At 54.1% G+C, this 26,596-nt stretch overlaps 1 protein-coding gene across 3 annotated transcripts in view; it reads right to left on the bottom strand.

The window, feature by feature from the left end:
- The window catches only part of KCND3 (potassium voltage-gated channel subfamily D member 3), a 201,436-nt gene extending 186,454 nt beyond the window's left edge, over nt 1-14,982 (bottom strand). For all 3 annotated transcript variants that reach the window (XM_088022920.1, XM_028102106.2, XM_028102108.1), the window contains exon 1: nt 13,877-14,982. In XM_088022920.1, the coding sequence (XP_087879046.1) occupies nt 13,877-14,982 (1,106 nt within the window). The remainder of the gene's footprint in view (nt 1-13,876) is intronic.
- Between the last annotated feature and the right edge of the window lie 11,614 nt (nt 14,983-26,596).

Genomic DNA, 26,596 nt, shown 5'->3' with positions numbered 1-26,596 from the left:
CTTCTGGGGTGTAGAGGAGGCAGACTTGGGTTGAATACACAGAGGAGGGTAGTGATCACCGACTCTCTACAAAATGGAATGAGCTGTAACCAAAAGGGTAAACATCCATCCCTGAAAGTTCAGGCAGACCTGTTGCCATCTGCTGGGGAGGTTGTTGTGGGATGTGGGGCGGTGGGGTCCAGCTCTGAAGGGGGTAGCAAACTAGACTCTTTCTAAACCCAAGACTTGTGGAGCTCAAATAGCTGTCTGATGGTCCCACATCTTATGCCTTCCCCCCATCTGGCCCATGCGGAGGAGCCCTGGGGTTGAATTCACAATTCCCTGTTCTCTCCAAACACAGTTCTATGTGGCTGTGGGCTGCTGATCTTGATCATGTATGTCATCCTGGCTCACCATCAGACACCCTGGAGCTTTCTGGGGGAGTCTCCAAGCAGGACCTCCCAGGCCCCGTTGCAGACTTGCCTTTCTGTGGTCACTTTGGCCAGGGACTCTTAACTTTTTCCTCTTTGGAGGTGAAGAAAGGGAAATGGGAAGGTCCCCAGTGCCCTGCCCATCCACCGGTGGGGGCGAGGGGGAGGGTTCTCCAGGCTGTGAATCATCCAGGCTACTGGACTAAAAATCAGTTTTCCTTCCAAGAGTAAGAAACTTACAGCTTGTGGAACTGTCTAGGAGGTGAAAACTCACTAAATTCAACCCCTCATCATTCAGAAGAGGATGCTAAGGACCAGAGAGAGAAGGGAGCTTGCACAAGGTCTCAGAGCCTGCCAAAACCAGCCCCACAACCCACATCTCCTGGCTCCTAATCCGGTGGTCTTTCCATTGCCCTAGGGAGCCCCACCCCAGCCAAAGGATCCGGTCAACTCACGTGGGCCCGCACCTAACTCAGAGCGTGAACGCAACAGCCTCTGCTCCTCAGATGAGAAGCTGACCTTACATGGAAATATTAAGAAAGTCAAACACGGTGTGTGGGGTGGGGGGTTGGCATAACGCTTCATCATCTCTAAGCCCTGCCCAAACTCTGAGCATGGCAATTGGACTGCAGGAAAATGTTTTATTAATCAACACAATGCCCTTTTGCTAGTCCAGAGAGAAGCTTCTGCCGGAAAGGGGAGGGAGGAGAGGGAGACGGGGAGGCTTTGGCTCCAAAGACACAAGCCCTCAAGATATGAAACTCGGCGGAGAACTTCTAGCAGCTTCTGGAGGCAGAAGAGAAAGTGGCCAGGGAAGAAGGGAAAAAAAAAAAAAAAAAAACTAACGTAGGGTCACATATGGCAAATCACAACTCATGAAGAAAGAGTCACACCTGGTACCATGATTCCTCATGGAGGGTGGGTGCGAAGTAACACCGGTGACCCGTGGGGTGACACTCCCCAAGAGACTCCTCACCCTACTCCCGCCTGCCCCCTCCCTGGGATCCACAGGCCGCCCAGCACTGTGCAGGGCCTAGAGCTGAGGGGTGTGGAGGATGAGCCAGCCTGCATTCTGTCGCCAGGCTCTGACAGGCTCCCCAGCAGAGCTGCTCCCCGCCCCATTCCAAAACTCTGCGGCTGGCCCCCAGCTCTCTGCTGCCTCACCTGCCGTCTCTCCAGGGCACTTGGAGGGGCCAGTGAAAGGCTGTTGTGTCCAAAGGCCTGCAGAGGAGTGGGTGGGGATCCCCCCAACATCCAGACCACCCAGACGGAGGATATGGCAACAAAGCCACCTGGGACCAGAATCTCTCCAGGGAGGAAGATGGCAGGAGATTTTCCAAAGTTATTCTAAAAGAAATTTACATAGGATATTTACATAGTATGCATATTTACCACCTTCCCTCTTCCTTAATTTTTTTTTTTTTTGCACAAATTCTACTACTACACCAAAATTTTCCATCTCCTTTTTTTCCATCCTCCCTCCTGTTCACCAGGATTCACTGGGCCTGTTGGCCACCTCGCCCCCTGCCTGTCACCTGCGGTCATGTCTCTGTGGGCCCAGAGGAGCTTGATCTCCGCTGGCCGTGGCCCCAGAGACTCTGCTCTGTCCTCCATCGCCATCCTCTGTCCACTCCTCATGCTCGTGACCCTTGCCAAGAGGCGCGAGAGTTGTTGGTCCAGGCACATTAGCACACTGGGGATGCTGTGTCTGCCTCCCTCTGCCGGAGACAGAGGCTGTGGAAGGCAATTTCCCCCAAGGGCCTCCCCAGGGAAATCTGGGTCGTTAGGGAGAGCGTGAGAGAGCCTGCGGGTCGGACCAGGGCACGTGTTGAATCCCAGCCTATCTGGTTACCAGCGGTAGGCTCTGAGCAGGCCTTCCATTTCCTCAGCTTTAAAACACAGACAACAGTAACCTCTCTCTCCTGTGGTTAATGGGGGAGTTAAATGAGGAAAGGCATATAAATAATTTATATCTAGCACAGGACCTGGGATACCATCAAAGCTCAATATCATCAGCTATTATTGTTGCCGTTGTTGTTGTTGATGATGATGATGGTGAGGACCAGAAGTCCCTCGCACGTCAGAGTGAGCCTATCTCTCCTCACTCAGTCTCCAGCAAGCATGGCAAACAGCTGCTTCTCAGCCTTCTGGACAGCAACCCTAACGAGACTCAAACATAGCTATTAAATCATCATTTCTGTCCTGAGGCCAGCCTCTCTTGGACTCCGAACCAACTGCAGAGAGCACTTCCACTTGGGGAGAGGCTAGAGGAGCTGTCCCTCCGAATCCTCGCGTCCTGACTCCTCATCCGTCTCCAGGACGGCCGATGCCCTTCCTGTCTCTCCCCTTCCCAGCTTTCTCTCTTTATTCTTGGCTTTTACTTCAACCATCCCATTTTATACATTCATTTTATCGTCTGCAGCTCTGGCGGGAATACCAACCCCAGAGGACTTGTCTGTTCAGTTCATGAGTACCTCCCCAGGCCCCAGCACGTGGCCCGGCACATGCAGACCCGCCGTATTTGTTGAATAAATGATCGAAGGAATGAACACATCTAACTTTTGCACCACAACCTTTCAAGGGTCAGTTGGAACGCCACCTCCTCCGAGAAGCCATCTCTGATTCCTGCTTCCTGCACCTTCCCCTCACACTTTGCTACCCTTTCCTCATACCTCTTACCTTGCGGAGCCCGGACACATAGCTCTGTGCACACACGGCATCTCTGTTCCTGGGCTGAAGCTCTTTGTGAAGACTCTAAAGGAGTCAGGAGACTTCAGTCCGAGCCCACTCACGCTACCACAGTGTATGAGCTGGGGCAAGTTCCCTACACTCTCCACATCTCAGTCTTCTCAGATGGAGAATGAGAGCCTAACACCCACCCCACAGGATTTAGTCCTTGCCTCGTTTATTCTTTGTAGCCCTTTAGGTCAACCAGGACGCCGTCTTGCTCACAGGCACAGCTCAGTGCATGCTTGCTGAATTACTGAGCCATCGCTGTGCCTGCTGCTTACCACAGGGCCCGAAACACGTATGTCCGGGGGGGGGGGGGCAGGCCAGAGGAGGCTCCCAGGGATGCCGGCAGGGCGCCCGGCATTTCTCCCTAAGGAGAAGAGGGCGACGAGGGGCACGGGCAGCATCTTGAATCCCCAAAGCCTCTGCTCAGGGGTCTGGCCCTGCAAGGACCAGGACAGAGCCGCCCACGGAGGCTGGGCCACTCTGAGTTAGCACAGCTCCGGGCCAGGCACAGACGCTTTGCTGGTCTGTGACCATTCAGACCCCATCATCCATCCTCTCCACATGGCAACGTGAGGATCCTTTTAGTATTATTGTTTAGCAAAGCCCATAAACCAATTCTGCCTTCCTGGGTCAGAGATGTTTATTTAATTAGCATTGTACGAGACTAAAAGAAAACCTTGTTTGACTCAGAAAACCAATATGACCTTTTGGCCCCAGCACAGACGCAGCATGAGAGGGAATGCCCACGGGCCAAGGAGAGAAGCTGACTGCAAGTGTCCACAAACCATTCCATGGGTGGGAGTAGCGTTCCTGAAGGAGGCAAGGTGCCAGAGAAGTGGGGCCTCTCCTCCACCCTCCCTTCGGTTTTCTTTGGGAATGTCTATTCCCTGCTGCAGCCCCCATCCCAAAACTGCCTTGCTAGCTCCCTTGTCCTTCTGCCAAACTGCTCCTCCTCTGACATTCGCCGTCTCCCCATCTCCAATCACCCAGTCTCAAAATGCCAGAGTTCACTTAGACTTCTCTTCTCCTGGATGCCTTTCCACTCTACCTCCTTCTGTCCCTTTCCACCGTGACCATCCCAATCAGGCCTCCCACACGCCCCTCCTGGATCAGTCTGCTGGCTGACCTCACAATGGGTCTAACATTCAACCAGAAGACCGCTCCAAATAAATCTTCCTAATCACGGCAACATGGACCACCTTTAGTGGTCCTCCAGGCCTACTAAATAAATGCCTTAGCCTAATAATTTAGGACCTCCGTGTCTCTAGCAAGCCTTTTATTCCTGCTTGCCTCCAGCCATTCCCCTCATATGCCCTAAACACCAGCAAAGCAGCATAGTGGTTAAGCTCCCAAGCACCGTGCCCTTTTGCAATTTACTTGGATTTCCCATTTCCGCATCTCAAAATCCTACCCACTGTTGTTGGTCTAGCTGAAATGTCACCTTTTCCGTGAAGCCAGTCACTCATTCAGCAGCAAATATTTATTAAGCATTTATTCTGTGCCAAACACTTCCTGATCACTTCGGAACATGCCCCATCCTCCCTCATCTGCTCATAAACATACTCAAATCCCCTGCCGTACTGTAAACTTCTCAGGGACAGGAGCGAGGGCTTATTTATTTCTATTTCCCCAACACTGACTAACAGCATGCATCACAAACACGGGGTATAATACTTGTTAAACTGCATCAAGATTTATGCTGTCTGTGGTTTTAATATCATTTAGTTTAAAATTCCCCTACTTTTTTTTTCTGCTTAAGTATGCACGACCAGGAAGAAGTAAAAATAAACTAATGATACTTCTCAGCAGCTCTAAGGCTGTAATTATGGTGAACTCTAAGTTATCCTTGACACTGGAACCATCATGCTGGAGAGAATCTCCCACCAGAAGCATAAAAGCATTATCGCCATCAGTCTTTGACATATACCGTATGATTGTCGAGGAGCTGATTCGCCTTTTTAACTTTGTGTGCCCAGTTGGGGTGGTATCTGCCTCTACGGTCCTGAGAGCTGGCTGAGTAAGAGGAATGGAAAGAACAATGGAGGCCTGGCTGGTGGGGGGGGGGTCCAGTCTGGGACAGAACGTCTGCCCGGAGCAACCTCAAGGCAAGACTGGACAGTCACGGTGTCACGGGTAACTCAGCACTGGCCAGTTTCTTTCAGACGACCACAAGGGCAGAGACATCCCAGCCCCCTGGCAGCTCAGGGTCCAGAATCGATTTGTGCTGTAAGGACAACGCCAAAGCGTCAGTGGGACCGAGTAAGGTTCTGGGATGGAAGAGGGCTGCGCTTCCAACCTTGCTGGCATCGGGATGGTGCCTCACTGTGCCACCGGGAACCGCCGCACGCAAACCACAGAAAATGAGATTTGCAATTCTGCACTGATAGCCAGATAATGTAGGGGGGCAAGCTCCCCTCTTCCACTTCTGAAGCAAACAAATATCACATGGGGTGATTCCGCAGCTGCATTAGTTGGGGAAAATTGATGCACATTTCATGTGTCAGGGAGCTGAATCCCAGAGAATGGAGCCAGCCTCCCAGAAAATGGTTTCTTTATATAGTTCCATCCATTTATTGTTTGATTGGACTTTCTGTATATTAAATTCAAGCTGTTCTGCCGCTCATGGGCATTATGATGCGTTGGCTCCGTGGGAAATAATGAAGGTGATGGGATTTTACGGCATCACATTACAAAGGAGGCGTCCCCAGCCTCATCCATCTCTCCATCAACAAGCTTGTGTGTGAGGTGGCACTTATATTAAAACGATTTTTCTGATTCAGTTTAATGACACTCATTCCAGTCCTGACACCCAGAATATGATTACACGAGCCAGATGTAATCTTCCTCCACCAAGTCGTGGTCAGCCAAAGCTGACTTATCCTCCTTCCTGGTCCCGCACCTTCCCATGCACCCGGCATTTGCATGGCGCTGGGCAGAGGGAGGTGGGGGCTGGGGAGGAGGGGCCTCGGTTCCGGCCTGGGAAACGCAGGCTGGACGGAGGCCGGAGCACAGGACTCAACTTGGAGGCCACGGTCTCTGAGCCCTCTGGCCCAGAACTTCGGGCGCTCCAAGGTGCTGTGGTAACTCCTTCCCCCTTGTCACAAACAAGTCCCCACTGGAAGTTGGTCTGAGGTCACTACGGAACACTCTTTCCAAAGGAGATTGCTGGGGGACTGGTCCCTACTTCCAAAAAAGAAAAACTGCTTAGATATTACCAGAGGATGAACGCTTAGGATATGAGTACGGCGTCGGCTTCTTGGAAGGGGTTGGTTGTGTTCAGGGCCACCTGCCCGAGCACAGGGGCTGGGAGTCTCCCAGCTAAGTCTCTGCTCCTCTCCCTGCCCGGGGAGGGGGTGGGGGAGCGGGGGACGGGGAAGCTCCCAGCCATGACTGTATGTGGACCAGAGCCCTGCGTGGCCCAGAACCGAGCTCCCTCCTGGATGAGAGAGGCAAACACACTCTAGCAGTTACTGAGGGGTTCTGGCCCTCCCCTAAGGAGAGGGAGGGCCAGGCTTCCTTTTATTTATACTATTTTCAGGCAGAATAATTGCTGCTCCTCAGGAAGAATCATGTTTATGTTTACAGGTGTGTTTGAAGAGGGAAACCCAAACAGAGAAAGGGAGAGAGAGAGAGAGAGAGATTGAGATTGATTTTGAGAGATTTAGGAGGAGAGCTGTGAAATGGGCATCAGCCTAAAAATTCCCTCCCCAAAATTGGAGCAATTTGAATTGCTGGCTTGGAAGACCAATCTAAAGTAATGGTTCTAGTGTGCAGCACCCGAGAGTCTCTTATCTCATCCATGTGAATCCGTCCCTCCCCCACCTGCAGCACCGACATCCTGCCCACCCCTCAGTCTCAGCTGCTATATCAGAGCCACTGACTTCCATTTCCCTTTCTGAACCAAGACTGTCCCCCAGGGTGGTAAGCACGGTGCCCAGCCCTTGGCAGGTGCTTGGTATTCGCTGCCTGTGTTGAAAGGAAACCACAGGGGTGCCTGTGTGGCCCGTTTGGTTAAGCTTCTGACTCTTGGTTTCGGCTCAGGTCATGATCTCACGGTCGTGGGTTCAAGCCCCGTGTAAGGTTCTGTGCTCAGGGCGGAGTCTGTGGAGATTCTCTCTCTCTCCCTCTTCTTCTGCCTCTCCCCCCAGTCATGTGCTCTAAATAAATAAATAAGTAAATAAATAAAACCTTTAAAGAAAAGAAAGGAAACCCCAAACCAGGTACAGACGTTCCTGCTTGCAGGCAGCTCCAGCCCGGATCTCAGACACCCACGCTCCAACTTGGGCTCTGGGGCTTGCTCACTCCATCCATGCTGGGGTCTCACTGCCCTGGGCCTTGAAGCCGCCCTCTTGCAAGAGGGCCCTTCTTGTGCAATGCTTCTCCCGGCGTGGACAAGGTCTTTAGGACCATGTCTTCCTGGGCCAGTCCTTGCTACGGGAGCTGAGAAAGTCTTGGGCAGCTGTCGTGGTAGAAGCAGGACTGGCATCGCTCCCTGTTGCCCCTGCCTTCAAATACATGCAAAATCTCTCAGTTCCCCCCTCCCCGCTGCCAACACCCTTGGCCCAGCCACCATCAGCCGCTGCATAGACTATGATGGTGGCTTCTCCCTACAAAGTATTCACTACCCAGCAGCCAGAGTGATCCTTTGCAAACCTAAGTGAGGCCTACTTAAAACCCTCCAGTGGTTTCCCATTCCAGGCAGAGAAAAATGCAAAGGGCTAAGCCTTTGATCCCGAGGGCCCAGCATGAGCTGCTTCCCCTATTACCTCCTATACCTTGGTCCCTGCTCCTGCCACTTGACCATTAGGATCTTGTAGCTATTCCAAGAACAGCACGCCAAGGCCTCTCCTGCCTGATGGCCTTTGCATTTGCTGTTCTCTTGGCCTGGAATGCTCTTCCCTAAGCTACCAACATTCTTTCAGGTCTTTGCTCAAATATCACCTGAGCTCCTGACATAAAATAGCAACTCTCCCTCGCTCCACCACCTTCCCGCACTCAGTGCTCCCTGTTTATGCCACCAGGCTTTATTTTTCTCTGGAGCATGAATTGCTGCCTCACGGAACGTATATATCTGCTGATCTATATACTATCTGGGCTCCTCCACTAGAATGTAAGCTCCACAAGATCAGAGACTACTTTCTTTGCTGCCATATTCTTAGCACCTAGTGGCTACTCAACAAATATTGGTTGCATAAAGAAGCGAATGGAGGAAAATTTCATGGATGGGAGCGCTTATCTCTGGCTCCCTTTCTGCTCCTCCCTGACCCCAGAGTCTGCAGTGGGAAGCATGGCCAAGTGGCCAAAAATGCTGAAGGACAAGGGCTGAAACTTCCCGTGCAAGAAAGGCCACACTACGCTAAGGCTGACGTCAGAACTAGAGAACGCCCCGCTTGGTCTCCCCACCTCCACCCTGCCCACAAATGGATATTTGTCTGATCTGACCAAATAGCTCACATTTGGACAGCACTTCCACTGGTTCTTAAAATGGCCAGGAGATGGTTAGCAAGTGAGGAAACTGAGGACAGGTAAACTGGGGTACAAACCTGTTTAGTTGAACAGCTATCTAGTGAGACTCTGACTTAGGCACAGATCACACAATGATCTCTGGAATAGAGACCTGCCCTTGAAGAGCCCACATCCTGAGAGAAAGACACATAAGCAGATCAAGTTAATAAAATATGGCAACTGACAAGACAGAGGTACATCAGGGCTGCAGTGGGAAGAAAAGGAAGGGTGCCTAGTATACCCTGGTCTCAGGGGTGGCAGGAAGGACTCCTGGGGATGATGTGGGGCTGAGCTGTGACGGATGATGGGAGGTAGCCAGACACAGAGCAAAGCGAGGGGTTGTCTCTGGAGTGGCAGGAAGAATATGAGTAAAGGCCTCTTTTTCTGACCCTTGGTCTACTGCTCTTCCCACCACCTCTTGTTTTGTTTTCAAAGGAAGAGAAGTGAGTCTCATTCAATTCTTGCTGTCTGGACCTTACACTGGGCTGATGTGCAATCATGGCGCTTTGTATTTGCTGGGCCTGGCGCATAGTAGGCACTCAATAAATGTTGAATGAATGCAAGATTCCTTGTCGGGATGTGGATCTATATCTTCTCTTAGGAATTGCAGCACCAGAGAACTGTTGGTTAAGACGTGTCAAACCAAGAAAAGACCTTGAGGTCATTCATTTCCAGCAAGTGTGGCTATGACCAGACCTCCCTGGGCAGGGACACACCACCATCCATATAGGCACAGCTGACCACTGTCCCAGGCCAAGGCACTTGGGAGTTGGGAGGAGGGCTGGTGGGCCCCAGAGGCAGTGGATGAAGGTGCAGCCAGAATTTGGGGGATTGAAGGGTTAACCAGATCCCAGATTGGCTCCACTTCTGGTGCTGGGGGGTAGCCTGGTCAAGCACCCCATTCCGTGATGTGCCTGTATTGACTGTCCAGGCCAGACTCCCAGTCTTGCAAAACCTCTGGCAGGCCCCTTCCAGGATTATGTTTTAAAGGGAAATGCAAATCACCTGGAGGCTGCTTCATGCTTGGAAGAAGTAAAAATCGATTCTGTTTTAGTTAAAGTGATTTTTGGACACTGTCAAAAGCTCTCTCATCTCAGGGCATGGGGTGACAGATAGGCTGCCAGTCTCAATTACATAAGCAAGCCAACCAGGCAGCAGCAGGCCATCTTACCAGGAGCAAGGCTTCTCTGGGCCCTGCCCAAGCCTTGCCCCCCCGCCCCCCGCCCTGAAGATAGCCAAGACGGCCTCATCCCCTCCAGTCTCGGAGCTGGCCCTCGATAGCCCTGGTGGGTGCTCGCTCGCGAGGCTTTCCTTCCGCACACTCTCCTCTTCCCCACGCTGAACTGGAGCCTCACCCACAGACTGACTCAGACAGTCTAGGCCAATCGTGATGCCAAGCCAAGTCAAACAAAATTTAGAAGGAAAATTTGCTTTAAAAAGTCTACAACATAGACTACCTTCACAAACTAGACATGTTGGTCTTATTTAATATTGGGAGTTCTGTCTTATCCCTTTCCTCTGTTAGCTGAGATAATTGAGGATTTTATTTATAGCAGCAATTATGAGCACCGAAATTAATCCTTTCGTGGCACATGTGGGAGCTCTACAGTCAAGGGGGCATAAGGGAAACATGGCTGGCCATGTGGGTCTTCCCTGCCAGCACAAGAAGCTGCAAAGGTCAGCCATCCTCGAGCCTCAGCGGCAGTTGGGCCATTATTGTTCTGTGTGCTTAAGGTATTTTGAGATATTAAATAAACAGAAATGATTGGTTCCAGGAGATCCCTCCCTGGAGGACACCTGAGTAACTCATCAGTGAGTCCTGGGAAGGCGGGCAGAGGTGGGAACTGGAGCGAGGGAGCCTGAACTCTGCTCGGCACTTCGGTCCTCAGCCCAGCCCCGTGGCCTGTCAGTCAGCCCTCCTCTGCAAAGGAGCCGAAGACAAGTTTCTCCCAGACTGAAACTGGAACTTGGGGCAGGATTAGGGCAGGGAGCGTCTGCAGATGGGAAGAACGAAGTGTCTGCTGGGAGCTGTTAGAAGCAGCTGGACAGACCGTGGAATGTGACAGAATATTGGCCCTTGGTATCCCACAGCCACTTGGGGGCTCAAATGCCAGCAAGGAGTAAGAAAAAGAAGGGCTCTCTGGAATGGTTTAGGCCTACAGCTAGCCAGTGAATAAGTTCAGGACAGGAACCAGCCAGTGGAGAGGGAAAAGTTTCCAGGGTCGAGTTGGGAAGACCTCTGAGCAGAGCAAGAAGACCCCCGCCCCTGATGTTGCAGAGTGTCCCAGGGGATGGGCCAGAGGCCAGGTGAAGGCTGCCCTCCTCTGCCCCCAGGGGCCAGGGCTGGGGCAGAGCACGCATCTTAGGTCCACCCTAGAAAGAGGCTGGGCAGGCCTGGAAAGGACTGAGAACAGTATCAGGCCAGGCAAATGGAAAAGGCGCCCCATTCACAATGACCAAGCCATTAAAAAGCGTTTTGCCAAGTACCTGCTATGTATAGCCAAGCAGTGAGCCGGGCAATGATTCCAACTGCCAACTCAAGTCAAAGTCAAGGTTGCCCAGTCCAGCATTCAACCACACCAGCCAGGGCGGAGGAAGAAAAACCTGCTGTCCCATTATTCATCCGAGGTTAAGGAAGACATGACTGAAGGAAGGCTTCTTCTCCTGCTCATTAGCTTCCCCTCCCAGAGGCCAGATGTTCTGATGCATGCGGAAGAGCAGGGCGAGGAGCCCACCGGGCCACAGTCAGGGGCAGCACGCTACTCCCCTTTCCTTCCTCTTCACCTTCACTCTCTGGCAGAGGCCCCCTGCTTCCTGCCGTCCCCTCCCCTCGCTTAGAAAGTACATACAACGCCAAGACTGTCCGTCCCCTGATACTGGCCTCGCCCTTGACCTAGAGGGCGGATGCTAAAGGACATCAATAGTCTCCCCAGCGACAGTAAAACAGTGGATTCTGCCAGGAATGCAGCCATCTGATTCCCAAGGCAGCATTTAAACGGGCCAGATGGAAATGTTTGGTTTATAAATTCCCTGTGTGCCTAGGACAGTGGCTGCAGTACTCGTGTTCAAGAGCGACGTGACTAGAATAAACTGACCCCCTGAGGCCATAATGTAAAAGAAGGAACTCTGGAGGTCTACTTTCCCCCCACGGCCCCGAACGGTATGGGGACACGCGGAGTGGCGAGTGAATAGGGAACGGGCGCTGGAGACAGCCAGATTGGCATTGGGAAATCAGCTCTGCCCCGATCAGCTGTACGGTACTTGATCTCTCTGGGCCTTGCCTGTTGCATCTGCAAAGTTGGATGGCATTTTCCCCACCTTGCAGGGCTGTTGTGAAGACTCAAAGGGGTAATATATGCAAAGAGCTTAGCACACCGCCGCCACACGGTAGACACACATATGCTGTTACCCTAATAATAAAAAGTAATAGGCAGGTGGCCCCTGAAGTTTCCATCGATCTCCTCTGAAGTGATCCCACTTTAACTCTGACATCCACCCATCTGCCCTGTTTTCTCCCCACGGCAGTCCTGAGGCATCACTCTGGTGTCATGAGTCCCATCAAAGGCACGTAAGGGCATGCAGGATGGTCACAGCCATGTCAGGTGCGGGGCCAGGGAGGTCCTGGCCTTTCGGGGGGGGGTGTTCCCCTTCAGGAAAGTGAAGGGATGGTCAGGGTCAGCCTCGAAAGGGCAAAGATGCCTCCTTCTCCTGACACAGTGACCAGTTCCCAGGTCACTTTATCCCTAAATATGCCACTGCGCCAAAAGATAAGGTCAAACGACCAGACGCTCCTACCCACTCCGGGTGCGAGCAGCTGTTCAAAGAACTATGTGTGTGTTGGAGAGAGAGGAAGGGGCAGGATGGCCTGTGTCCGATGGACAAGAGGGAAAGGAAATGCCCCAATCAAATGTGTCCTCCACAAATGGACAATGACACCCCTTGCCCGCCCCCCGCCCCGTGTGGCCCAATCACAAATGTAATAATTTTAAAAGGTCCTGTCACCTGCTCAGTCATTCCCAATAAGCATACACAGCACTATGGAAAAACCGACATCATCAGCGCCGCGGGGTGTCAGCCAGGAAAAAAAAAAAAAATCAAATCACCAGGACACCACCAACCAAACTGTCAAAGACCAAATAAAAAGCTTCATGAATTCTCCATCAGCAATATAATGCTTCCTGGCCTAAGCAAATACAGACCCAGCATATGAATTGTAAAAGGGATTTTTGCATTAGCCTCAATGACTTCCAACAGCCTAAGCAGAAACCCCCAAGAAATTCATGTCTCCTCCATAAAGCTGTTAGCTCTAATCCTGTTAGAGGGAAGATTGCAATCTCCTTCCCGAGCCCCTTCCTCGGATGGAAAGCTTCGCGTGCCAGCACCATAAACACATTTCTACGACCTCAGCTAGAGAAGGTACCTCAGGGAGATGGAAGAGACAGCGTCACCCGTGGCCCTTGCTGAGTGCCTCTCCCTCCCCGGGATGATCCTGTTGCTTCTGTGTCTGACCACGTGATCTCTTCAGACCATCTCACCATGGCCCAGGTAGGCCGGGTCATTCAATCACAGAGAACTCCTCCTTCAGTGAGAAAAAACAAGTTGGGTGCTCCGATTTGCAGGAAACCCAAGTTCAGAGTCACTTACAGAAAGTCTGCTCAGAGCTACCAAACCCTGGAGCATCTGTGGCAGCAGAGAAGAGAAGGAAAGCAAAAGAGAAATAGCCTGCAGATACACTACGGAGAAGAAATGCAGGAAGGATCCAAAGAGAGTGCTCTCGGCGTCTTCTGGTTAATGGAACTGCGTGCCCTCCTTACGGCACTCACCGAACTCTTCGGGCTCTTCTTCCTTCCCACCTGCTACCCCATCTCCCCCCCACCCCGCCAACCCCTCAGGGCAGCCCTTACAAGCAAGCGCAGGGGCATATAAGAACGCAGCTATCACCACTCACTCCACCCCACACACATACACAGAATGCAGGGCTGAAAAGAGAAATGATGGCTTAATTTTCCACCTTTTATAAAATGCATGCCCCCCCAAAAGAAAACTCAATTCAGAGCAAGCTCTCACCCCCAAACGTGTGTCTTCCTCTTTCTGATGAGGCAACTCCCCTTGCTCCTATGACTTGGACAAGTGACTCCATCCTTGTCTGCCGGACCCTGCTACCATCCAAATGTAACCTCCCTCCCTCGTAACCTCCACCCCTCCGGCCACCGGCACAGACTTACCCCAGGGTGGTCATGGTGACAATGGTGTACCAAAAAGAGGCAGGGATGCTTGTGAACTTGCTGGCAGAGGAGCCCTTCTCGGCGTAAAACATCACAGTGGCAAAGATGATGATGGCCATGGTGAGGGAGAAGAGGAGAAAGCCGAGTTCAGAGGCACAGCTCTTGAGTGTGTAGCCCAGGATCCGCAAGCCCTGGGAGTGGCGCGAGAACTTGAAGATCCGGAAGACACGGAAGACCCGGAGCGTGACGAAGGCGCCAGACACGTCCTCGTTGTTGGTCATGACCAGGCCGATGTAGTAGGGCATGATGGCCACCACGTCGATGATGCTCATCACGCTGCGGATGAAGCGGTAGCGGCTGGGCGCCGCAAAGAGCCGGAGGAGGTACTCCACGGTGAAGATCATGACGCAGGCCGTGTCCAGGCAGAAGAAGGCCACCGAGTAGCGCTCCCCGCACGGCAGCTCCTTGCTCCCAGGCACCGTGCCACACGGCACCGTCTCCACCACGTTGGTGATGACCGACACGGCGATGAAGAAGCCAGTCACGTAGTAGAAGACCAAGGCCAGCGTGCTAGTGTGTGGATTCTCGAAGGCCCGCCACATGGTCTGGCGGAAGCTGAGCGAGGGCATGGACTCCTGGTTGTTCTCCGAGTCGTTGTCGTCCATGAGCCGCTCGGCGTTCTCCCGCTTGCGGTCCTTGTACTCCTCGTAGCAGCAGTCGCCGATGATCTCCGGCAGAATGCCGTAGAAGGCCAGCTCGTCGTCGTAGGCCGAGATGCACTCGTAGCGCGGGTAGTGCAGCTTGCCCGTGCGGTAGAAGTTGAGGACACACCGGAACACTTCGGGGTCCCGGTCGAAGAAGTACTCCTTGGTGTCCTCGTTGAAGAAGAACTCCTTCTCCGTGCTGCCCAGCAGCGTGTCCGGGTAGCGCTCCAGTGTCGTCCGCCAGGTCTGGAACCTCCGGCCGCTCACGTTGAGGACGATCAGTTCATCCTGCCGCTTGTTCTTGTCGGCAGGGGCAAGGGGCATGGGGCAGTTGGCCACCGGCATCCACCCGATGGCCGCCGCCCGCGCAAAAGGCAGCCAGGCTGCCACGCCGGCCGCCATGCTGACTCCAGCTCTTGGGCCGGCTGCTGCTCGGAGGCGGAGGCTTCGCACACCAGCTTGGAGTTCGTTCCGTGACCCCTGGGAGACAGGAGGAGAGAGCAGAGAACTGGGTGAGTCCACGATTGCCTCCCTGTTAGGAAGCGGGACACGGGGAAGGGTCAGTGCTGAGTGAGACGGCGAGAGTCTGGAAGGCAAATCAATGAAACCAAAGTCACCTCCCAAGGGCGGTGACTTGATTCTTTCTCACCCCCGTCCTAGGGACAGCACCTGGCACGGCGCTGGGCAGCCCCTGTGGGCTCACCAGATGTTGTTGACTGCCCGACAAATTGTCAAGTTGCAGGAAGGCTCAGGAGCATTTGGAGGGAAAGGCTCTTTAGGAGAAAGATCTGGGAAGACGCGGGTAATAATCAGCTCTGAAAGGTTATGGCGTTATTACGAATTTAAATTGGGAGAGGGTAAATGAGTTCTCATTAAATGAATTTAAAAGTGGGATAAACATGCTAATTTTTATTTCACTCCTCACCCACCAGGGTAATCAGGAATGGGGGGTGGGTAAGGGAGATCAGGTAAACACATTCTTTCTACTCCTCATTGCTGAGGTGGAGGCTGGGCCTGCCTGTGTCTGGAAAGTTCTCCGAGATGGCAGGTGAAGACGGTAGGCCCAGAGCTTGGTATAGTTCTGGTCCCCAAGTCCCATGGAGAAGGCAGTTGCTGGTGGAGTGCTACTCTCTGGGACACCTGGCAACTTAGCATCCAATCATGCCCCTCAGAGCCAGGACAGAAAGAAGTGGGAGAGGCTGTGAGGCCGGGCAGGGCTCCTTCCCCACCCTGTAAAGAGGGTCTCGGGCTCTTGGTTCACCTGCCTTCTATGCATTGTCCCTCTCCCTCCCAGAGGAAGCTGATCCACACTCTGCCATCTCCAGATTCCTCGCCTCCCGTCTCCATCTGCCCACCATCCATAGCTCCCTCGGGTTATGTAACAATACTCTTTCCCATGCCAGCCCCTTTCACCCGGCCCCACTCCAGCCCTGGAGGCTCCTCCAGCCCTGGGCCACCTTGTCCCTTCCCCCACCAGTCTCTGAACCACACTGTGGACACACCTCCCCATCACCTGCATGGATGGGGGTGGGGGGACAATGGCTCAGAGAATTATTTTTGGCTTTGAGAAACAGATTTACCTTCCCAAATCTGGCTTTTTAAGGATGATACTGAAATGACTCTGAATCCCCAAATGTGTTACCATCTGTGGGAAGACATGTGGTGACACAGAAACACACGTAACAGCACCAGGAAATTGTTTGGGGTTGACACACTCATTTTCACTAATCCTAAACTGGCACACGGAACCAATCCTCACTCGGAATTATTTGGACCCTCTGGAGTTCAGTTGGCTTGACTCTGTGTTGAAATGAATGAGGCAGAGGTTTGTCTTGTAAATGGGATCTGATCTTCGTCTTTCCCTATAAACCTGCTTCCTTCTCCTGACTACCAACTCCTCTAGGCCCTCAGATCTCCACCTCTTCTCACTCCTGAGCTACCGCTAGACTGTCCCCATCTGGATGCCTCTGATGCTGGACAAGGTCACACCAAACCTACCTCCTCGCCCAAAGCTGCTCCTCAGTGAACCTTTTGTTCACGGCTGCCCTAATCCCAGGCCTGTCCGTTTGGCCATCTTTCTCCTTGCTTCACCCAAAGAGTTGCCAAATAATGAGATGACAGCCCTTACTGCCCTCATGAAGGCCCTCATTCCCTCAGGCCTCCTTCCCTTCCCACTGGCCTGCTCGTCTCTCTTGCCCCACCCCCACCCCCCCACCCCTGTTTTTCCTGGTCCCCAGAAATCCATTCCGCTCAGGGTAATCTCCCTAAAGCCAAGTTCTGATGGTGCTGAACCCCACAACCTACAAAATCAGGTCCACAATCTCTGGCCTGGCATTCCAGCTTTGCCACAAATGGATCCTGGCTGACCATTCCGGCCCATGCTCCATGAACCTGTCCTAGCCTCCAGCAACAAGAGCAGAGCGGCTCTGCTTCTGGACACTCCTCCTTCTGTGGGGGATATCCTTCCCCTTCAGCGCTCCTATTTGCCTCCCTGTTCCTCATCTTTTCTGCAATGCCCCCTTCTCTCGCCACCTTGAAATTCTCTCCGTCTTTGGGCTTACAGGGCTTTGTTTGCCCCTCTTCTCTAGCACCTCTCGCCCTCTGGGCTGGATTACAAGACATTTTCTACGCGGCTAATTAATACTCGTCGCTAACAATCATCTTGCACGTACTCTACACACCGTCTCCCCTGGATCATCTCCTATTACCCTCACAGCAACCTAGGAAGAGGTCTGAGGGTTGGCAGTCTGCCAGCCGGAAAGGGATGGAACAGGGATCCCACCACAGGCAGCCTGATGCCCCCCACCACATGCCCTGAAGCCTATGCTACCTGACTTCTCTAGGTGTTCCTGTCCAGAGAGGAACAGCAGCTGATGTTTACAGAGGGCGGGCTGGGTGCCGGGCACCGTACCGCATGCTTCTGTGGGCCATCTCAACCCCTCCCACTGACAACCCTAGAGGGGAGGAGACACCACTGTTGTCCCCATGTCGCAGATGAAGAAAAGGAATCACGAGGAGTTTGAGTAACTGGTCAAAGGATGTGATAAGAAGGCAGGGAGATTTAAACCCAGGCGGTCTCGATGTGGAGTTCAAGGGGACAGCCCCGTTTTCCCCCTCCCATCATAAGCTCCTTGAGGGTAAAGGCCACGGCGCCTCCGTTTTTACCCAACAGCCTAGGAAGCAGTTCAGAGTGCTGCATCAGGCGGTTCTCAAACTGGGAGCCCAGATTTTATAGATCATTTGCATTCCCTCGATCTTACTCCATGCCTTGCTAAGGGGGGTTTCGAGGGTAGACATTCTCTCTCCTGACAGACAGCAGAACTCTGCCGACAGATCAGAATCAAAAGAATCCAACCGAAGTGTCTCTGACTCACTGTGCTCTCAGTCTCAGGGTTTTCTCAAGGAGCCAATCTCTGCCTCAGTTTCCTCATCTGCATGCTAAGGAGAATATTCACAGGTGCCTCTGCTCCCTCGTAAAGGGAGGTTGATTCAGATGCCGCAGAAGACAACAGGAATGACAATGACATTCCCTATAAATGTCATCACTCAGAGAACAGAAAAACAGCACAAGCCTGATGAGCTCTTGATTATGGCAAAAGAACAGGGAGATTGTTCATCCACGGCAGTGGGTGATCCGCATGCCACTGATGGACTTGGGAACACATCCTGTGCATTTTATATCTTTTTCAAGAAATTTACCCTGATAATTCCCCATACTTCTTTTGGGCTATCAGGAGGATCTGCAGTCCCTTCACACACTCTTCTTGGGTTTTCTAAGGAGCAAGGGCAGTTGGGCGGGCAAGCCCACAACGTAAGCCTTGGTCACAGATAATTCCAATTCACGTTCAGTGAACATTTATTGCGTGCTGACAATGCTCTGGGCACTGTTTTAGGCACTTTTACAGCAACAATTCAAATTTATCCCCAGAGAAAATCCTATGACTTAGACATTTCTGCCCATAAGTTTCAGGGAGGGAGCTAAGACTCAGAAAGATCCCTTCAGAGTGGCTGAATTCCATGTGTGTAGGAGCTGACGATTTTCAAGCAGACCACTGACCGAGTCACTACTAAATAGCTCTCCTGACCTAAGTGTAGGCAGATACTGATGCTCCTCATGGAAGAGAGCAGGATGCAGAGATGCCCCTCAGCCCGGCCCAGGCAGGGAAGAGCAGGAGGTCAGGAAGCCCTGCATTCCAGTTTCACTTCTCTCCTGCACTCGTGAAAGCAAACCCACCATCGCACTCTGGGCCTCGGAATCCTCTCTGTCAAATGGGAGAACTGGGCAAGAAAGTGACAAGGAGCCCTTCGGCTCAAGGCATCCTTGATCCTACTAGGACCCGGGACATTGAGGCAGTAGCTCCTCGGGTCTCACCGAGACCTCTTCGTAACGGCTGCCCGTGCAAAACAGGAAGTAGAGCATCAGGGTTTGTTGCTGTGGGGACAGACTTTGCCTGAGCCTCATCTCGACAAGAGGCAGTTCTGGGAATTCCTGATAAGACTGGTGCCCAGAACAGGGGGCGCAACCCGCATCACTCAGAACATGAGGTTATCCGAGGCTGGGGTCCTCCCACAGAACCCTCCTGGCCTCCTCCCAGATGCTGCGCCCTGGACCTCTGACCCTTAACATCTTTGTTTTATCCCATAATGGAGCTCAGAGAGGCAGGACCTTGAGGGGGTTCCGGTGGCAAAGAGTAAGATAAGAGACCGCTGAGGTAGGAGATACCCTGTTAGCACCGTGCTTGGGCCAGATATGCAGCTCTGCACCCTGCAAGGCCAGTGTCCCTCTCCTTCCATTCTCCCAGGGCTGCTCCACCCTGGCTCCCCAGCCTCAGTGGCTGGCACCTGCCCCTGCCAAGCTGCGTCCCACCCCCTTACCCTTTCCACCTCAGGCCAGTCTCCTCTTCTCAAGGGCAATGAGTATTTCATATACTGCTTTCAGATGAATAATTGAGAGTTAGCGAAGGAAAAACCCCTCTCTAGCTATCATAAAAGCCTCTAGTCCCAACGCCCAACCAATCCAGGACAATCTTCCCAAAGAAGGCCAAGCAAAAGCCAGGCTGTCTCCAGAGGCTCAAGCCCTGTTCGCCTGGTAAAAGGTACCCCCAAAGGAGCAATTACCCCACTGCTACTTTCTCTGTGTGTGTGTGTGTGTGTGTGTAAGGGGTGTGGTGGGGTTTAGAAGGGGAGGAAAATTTCCCACCTGATACCAGGCCCAAGGCCATATAGCCTCCACACAAGCCTGCAGACGTGACCTGGCTTAAGCAGGGCTTCTCCTCGGTGCTCCCTGCAGCGCTCACCCCCCAACGGGGGCCAACACCTCGTGGAGCAGACCTGGCTATGAATTCCTGCAACAGGCACAAGAGTGCGGCCCCATTTCCAGCCAATGGCACTGCACACGCCTCAAATGCCAAGGTTTTACTAGGACGTGGACGCCTTACAAATGAAAAATCTGAAGCTATTTTTGCTTTTGGCAGAAGAGTTTGACAGTGGGAAAGATGGGGGTGGGGGGGAGCCTGGGGAAGAGCCATTTAAAACAGGTGAGGGCTAAAATGACAAAGGCAAAAAATCCTAGAAGAGGGGAATACATGTTCTCCTGCTGCAAAAAAGTCAGCCCTATTAAACAGCTTCTGTTTTGGAGGTAGAGGGCCCAAAGTGGGCAAAGTGACCAGACAGCCTGTCCTGGGAACTGACACCTAACCTGAGCCCAGGCACAGGGCAGCAAAAGCATCACGTCACCAAGGTCTGCCCTTCAGTGACCTCGGCAGAGTGCTGGGTGTGGAGAGTCTCTGGAAACTTTCACCTTCCACAATTTTACAACACGTTGCTTAGCCCAGAATGGGGCCAGTCTCGGGGAGGGGAGGGTCCTGACGATCCAGGGGGCCTTCTCCTCCGCCCACAGGGTTTGGGTGGAGGGGCATGAAACCGACAGGGTGCCAGGCGGGGGTTCCTTGGGGTACAGGCCTGGGACATACATACAGATCCTCTTCTCCCACACTGCCACTCCTAGGCTGGCCAGGGCACTTTCCTGAACTCTCTTTTTCTCCAGCCTCCTCAACAGCAAAAGGGAACAAGCTACCAATCTTTCTTCCTCTGGGGGTCCCTTCTGTACTTGCATTTCGTTGCCTTCAAGTAGCGACGAGGAAAAATAAACACATCAATTCCCCAATTCCCGTCTGTGTGCCAACATGTCCTCATGGGGAAATGTACACACACTTTGCATTGAATTCCTGCACGCCCTTTCTACAGACATTAAATATCCAGGTTTCCTTGAAGTAACGGTAAATACGGAATACATTTAACCATCACATACATTCATGCAAAATACCAACATGCACCATATAGGAACCCCAGCCCAGTCTTACAAACAGGATCATAAGAAAGTTCAGACACCCTCTTTTCGGAAATATAACGGAGCCCTCTCTTTGCTATAAGATTCCAGGTCCGGAACCTCAGCCTGTTGCTGACATATCAGGCTGCCCGGGATAAAAGCAGAACCTCTTGGACTTGATTCAAACGTCAACATTAAGCAAGTGCAGGAATTTAGTTGATTCCAGGTAACTTCTCTGCCTTGTCCCTTCTGCGCCCCATCCCCAGGGTAAACACCTCGCCAAAGTGAGTCTTTCGAACCCCCTCCCCCGGGCCACACTGGCCCTGGGTGTCACTTAACGATCTTTCCCAGAGCTCGCGGGGTGGAAGCAGCGTCGGGCAGGACCAGATGCGCGGGCCCCCAGCCTCTGGTAGGCACACCGCCGGCTCGCCGGGCTGGAGAACTTTGCGAAGCACCCCAAACTGCTCCCTGCTTCCACCCTCAGCCATTTCTCTTGTCCTCCCCTCACGAGGAGCGGGGGCGGGGGGGGGACAGTGCAAGCCATCGCCACCTGCCGCCGGATCCCGGGGCGCTGCCTGTGGCACCCCCGAGGGAAGGCAGGCCAATGGAAAGAGGGCAGAGGTTCACACCCCCACCCCCAAGCCTCACGTCGCCGAGCTGCCCGGAGGTGGCTGCAGAGCCAGCCGGAGGGAACCGACGCCCCCGGGCCGGCTGCCTGCTCCCCCGCGGCGCCGGCCCCACCCCCAACCCTTCCGGCGCCCCAGCGCCCACCCACCCAGGCGCAGGAGTGGGAAGGTGCCGCGTGGGCAGCTGGAGCAACAGGCGTGGGAGCAGCGCTTCTCACACTTCCTGGCTCCAGAAGGCTCGGTCGGGTCCCTCTTACCTTCGGCGAAGCGAGCCCCGGGCCCCGCGCCCCGCGCCCGCGCGCGCGAGGAAGCCGCGGCCGGGAGCCGGGGGCCGCGGAGGCGCCGAGCGCCCAGCAGCGCGGCGAAGCGCCCAGCAGCCGCCGCTCGCCGGCGAAGTCTCGCTCGCTCCCTCCCTGGCTCGGTCCGTTCGTGCGTCCCTCGGTCCGTGGGGCCCTCCCTCCCTGGCCGCCGCCGCCGCCGCCGCCGCCGCCGCCGCCGCTCCAGCCCCGGCTCGGCGGCGCGTCCCCTCCCCGCCGCCCCGCTCGCGGGCTCGCGGGCTCGCGAGTTCCCTCGCTCGCGCCCTGCCCCCGCCGCTGCCGCTGCCGGCGCCGCGCGGAGCGGAGCCCGGCGGGCCACGGGCTGCCTGGCGAGGTCCCTCTCCCGAAGGGGGAGGCGGTGGGGGCGCGGCGCGGGCGGGGCGGAGAGGAGAGTCCGGGGGCGGCGGCGAGGCTGCGCCCTCGGCTCCCTGCCGATCCCCGCCGGTGGAGCGGCTCCAGGCCAGGCCCGAGAGCGCGGGCCGCCAGGCAGCGGAGGGAGAGAGGAGGAGGACCCGGAGGCTCGCCGCGGGAGGGTGCCCGGGGCGAGGGCGTGTGACTCCCCTCGCGAGGGTGTGTGTGAGTGCGTGCGTGCGTGTGTGTCTGTGTGTGTGTGTGTGTGTGTGTGTAGGGGCGCGCGCGCGAGCGGGGGGCGGGGAGACGAGGCAGAGCCTGGTGCGTCTCCCCGGGCGAGTGGAGGAATCCTAGGGTGTGCCTGGAGGTGGCGGAGTGTGCCGGCGCGGGTGGAAGCGCGTGTGCCGGCAAGGGTGGGCACGGGGGTGAGCGTGGCAAGGTGAGCTCGGCTTGGGCGTGGGGGCGGAGCATTGAGTGGGCACGAGTGTGAGCTCGGGGGCGTATATGCTGAGGACCCGCGGAGAGGCGGCACGGAGCGCCAGTGCGTGCGCGCGCGTGGCGGGGAGGGGTGTGTGTGTGTGGAGCTAGCTGGGTGTCTCTTTCTCACCGACTGTCCACGCGACACCAGCACTTGCTCGCGGCCGAGCCCCGTCACCTGGCGAGGTGGAGCCAGCCACCGCACAGGCTTTCCGGCTCACCGCGGCTCTCAGCTCCGCGTGCCTCCGCGTGCCGGGGCTGGAGATCCCAAGGGGGACTCACACTGCCCTTATCCCACGTAAGAGAAGCTCTCCTCTCGGGGCGCGAGGGGCACGACCCGAAGGTAGGGATTCGCCCTCCTGTCCTGTCACGTGTTCCTAGTACCCAGGTCCGAGAGTCTGGACTTAGGAGGATGAGCTCTCAGCCTGGGTCCGCCCGATCCCCTAGGTCCCTCCCCAAAGCCCACGGAGCTCCATTGCCCGGTGCCCCGGCCCAAGATGGGGGAGCGGGCGGTCGCCACGTGCCCACAGGAGCCGGCGGATGGAGCCCCAAGGAGCCCCGCACATCCTGGGAGAGTGGTATCGGGCCCAGCCTCCCACACTCCGGGCCGCGGCGCGCGGAGCGTTCAATCCCCGCAGGCAGTGCGGACCGGCGGCTCCAGCCTTCCCCTAGTCTGCGGCCGCGGTGCCCGGAATCCCGGGATCTCGGCCCGCCACTCGAGAAGCCGGGCAGCTCCGTGCCTCAGCGGGACCAGAACACAGGGCTTGAGCGATCACAGTCCTAAGCGTGGAGAGGTGTGTGACTGAGACGGACAGCGAGAGAACAGCAAAGTGTGCGGTGAAGGCGAGGGTATGCTGGAAAGAGCCTCGCTGAGTCCGGATGGGGTTTCCGGCTTGTGAGAACCCCTAACCCGGTTCCAGGTTCAGGGGTGGCGGTCAGTCGTAGTCTAGGCCGCTGTGGGACCCTGGAAGCTGGAGCCCCTCTTTCACTCATTCCTCCCAGTCCCCTTCAGTGTCTCAGTCTGAAAGGTGTTCAATTGGCCCTTCAAGAGGTGGGCGTGGGATCCATTAGCATTTGCCAGGAGTCCCAGAGCGCTGTGGGATTTGCATACTGATTTACATACAGTAATAATGATTAACAACACTGCCACTCCCTGGCAGACAGCGGAAGAATTCAGGGAAGGCCCTGGCCGGGCTCCCACCTTCCTCCTCCCTTCCCTCCAGGGAAGAGCTCATTTTCTCACAACTACCGACCTCAGCTGCTAGGACCCCTGGGACCGCCCCAGACTCTGGGTGGGCAGGTCCAGAGAGGGGCACTTTCTTTCCGTCCTCCACCCCCTGGTCCGAGTGGGGAGAGTTAAAACCCCCTATTTTATTTCTTTCTTGTACATTCCCACCTTTGTTTTGCATCTTGGGGATAGCTCAAGGTCTGGGTCTGCCCCAAAGCATAGAGGCTTCGCGGAATAGTTAGCTGGGGGCATCCTTCCTCTTCCAGAGAGGTCAACTGATGGGACAGCTGTGCTCTCCTGCACCTTGTAAGTCCTGTTTGGAGTCGGGGCACTGATTCCGAACCCCCCTCCCCACTCCCACCCCCCTCACACACACCTGGCCCTGCTCCTCCCAGGCTTACATCTCATCATTTAACAGAAGTAGCTGTCCAGAGGATCTAGAGGGAAATATGAAAGACTTGAATTTCTAGTCCAGGCCAGTATGGTTTTTATTTACCTGCCCTTCTCACAACCAGGTGACCTGGAAAATAAGAGAGCAAGGGATGGGCAGAAAGGAGGCTCCTTGACTCCAGCAGCTGGAGGAGCCACTGCCCAGGAGATGCTGTCCCTCCCACTGGCTGCCACCTTCCATTGCATCTTTCCAGCCCTGCATGGCCTCACTTTCCCCCCTCTCTGCCTCTGGCCTGGCCGGGATTTTCACTTGCTTTTCCCCCATGACACGGCCGCTTTTCCCTTAACTCTCAGCTTCTATTTAAAAAGCTAATTTGGGAGCTTGTCCATGCTCCCAATTCAGACATTTTAAATAGGAACTGAAAGTCAGGAGCTGCCAGGACACTAGATTTCTTCCCCTTGCCACCAGCACAGCTAAGGCGTCTGTTCAGTCGCTCTGCTGGCCCTGGCTGTGTGCGTCTATGTGTGTGTCATGTGTGTGTGTGTGTGTATGTGTGTGTGAGAGAGAGAGAGAGAGTGAGCTAGCTAGCGAGAGAGTGAACCGAGTGTATTTCCAGCTATCTTTTCTATTTAAAGATGGTGCTCCTGTGAATGACTGTTCTCTGTGTTTGTGTGTCCTTCCTAAGCTGTGCACACATGAGGATTCTTCTTGAGTCCCGTGGTTCTGACCACTATTTGCAGAGCTTGTCACCATGTGGACTGTGAGTGCAAGAGGCAACCCAGCTCCAAGTCAGCAACCTCTGTGCTGACATGCCAGGCTGGTGTGTCTGCGCAGCTATTTCCCAGGACCTCTATGCTCAGGCTTGCCCTTTGAAGCTGTGCCTCACAGTGTCCACAAGGGTTGCTCCCCCTGCTCACTGCTCCTGGCTGTCCTACTTGAGCAATTTGCCCCATGTTGGGCCAGGAGCTTGGAGAGAGACTGCACCTCTGATGGTTGCAGGCTTTCCACGTTCAATGTACTACCTACCTTGGAAGTAAAGAGCATAGGCTTTGAGGTTAGACTTCCTGACTTTGAACCTGCCTCTGTGACTTACTAGCTGTATGACCTTGGGGAAGCTGTTTACTTTCTCCATGCCTTGATTTCCTCATCTGCCATGAAATGACAATAGATAAGGTAAACATATCTATTTATGTAGATATGTTTTGTAGATTGTATTTATGTAGATGTATGTATGTATTTGTATGTATGTATTTATGTAGATTATGTAAACTAATCTATTTAATGTAAACATATTCTATTTAATCTTCACAATGACCCGATAAGGTACCTTACCTAGCAAGGAGATTAAATGAACTATCAGAACTGCCAGGAACGTAAGAAGTACCATATAATTGTTGGCTGTCGTTGTTGCTCAAGGCAGAAGGGGTGCAAACACCCAACAGGATGTTTGCCTGGGAGGAAGGTAAAACTGCTGGATTGCACACACAGAGAGGCAGACACATACCTCCACTCATATAACAATAACAGGGCCGGCCACAGCCCACAGAGGGTCAAGTTCACCTTGTTGAGATAGTTGATTCCCTAAGCCCCAGAAGACGGAAACTTCTGGCAAAGGAATAGAGGAGGAGCCACAGGGATGGGATAAGGAAGGGGCTGGACCGGGTCGAAAGCCCATGAGGCACTTCCTGGGGGCTGGTTTTATGTTAGCCAGATGGACCCAGCCTCCCTTATTTACCTAACCATGTAAAGCAAGGCTTGATGGAAGCGCAGCTCTGGTGAAGGACTCAGTGGGGTGGCCACTCGTTCTCTCTTAGTCTCCCCTTGGGCTTTGGGACATCTGGCTGGCCATGGCCTCCTACCCCTATCCCTGCAGCTGGGCATACCAGCATTTATTCATGGGCCAACTGAGTTCATTGCCCTTAGTTCCTGAGCATCTCATCAAGGCACAGCGAGGTTAAGTGGCTTCTTCAAGGTCACAGGTAGGAACTCACAAGTCCACTAATAAGAGGGAAACAATGAAAGAGCAAGAATAGGAAGGCTGTCCAAGGGATCCAGAGCAGCACTACAAGTCATTGAGGTGTATCAGGTTTAGTATCTGCCTCAAGTTGAGGAGCCACCATGAGCTGGACTCCTTGCTAGGTCTCCTCTAATCCTGCACTGTAGGTATTATTACCATTTTATAGATGGGAAAACTGAAGGCCGTGGATGCATGGGGACGCATCCCAGACCACACACTTAGAGTGTAGCTCTGAACCCTCCCTCTTTCCATGCCCCAAGGCTGCTGGTCATTTGCTTTTC

This window comes from Eumetopias jubatus, unplaced genomic scaffold, assembly GCF_037043125.1.
Source record: "Eumetopias jubatus isolate StellerSeaLion01/CBP00866 unplaced genomic scaffold, mEumJub1_p1.0 scaffold_4, whole genome shotgun sequence".
NCBI lineage: Eukaryota > Metazoa > Chordata > Mammalia > Carnivora > Otariidae > Eumetopias > Eumetopias jubatus.
Note: the sequence above shows the minus strand (reverse complement) of the source record. Positions and strands in the feature narration are given on the sequence as shown.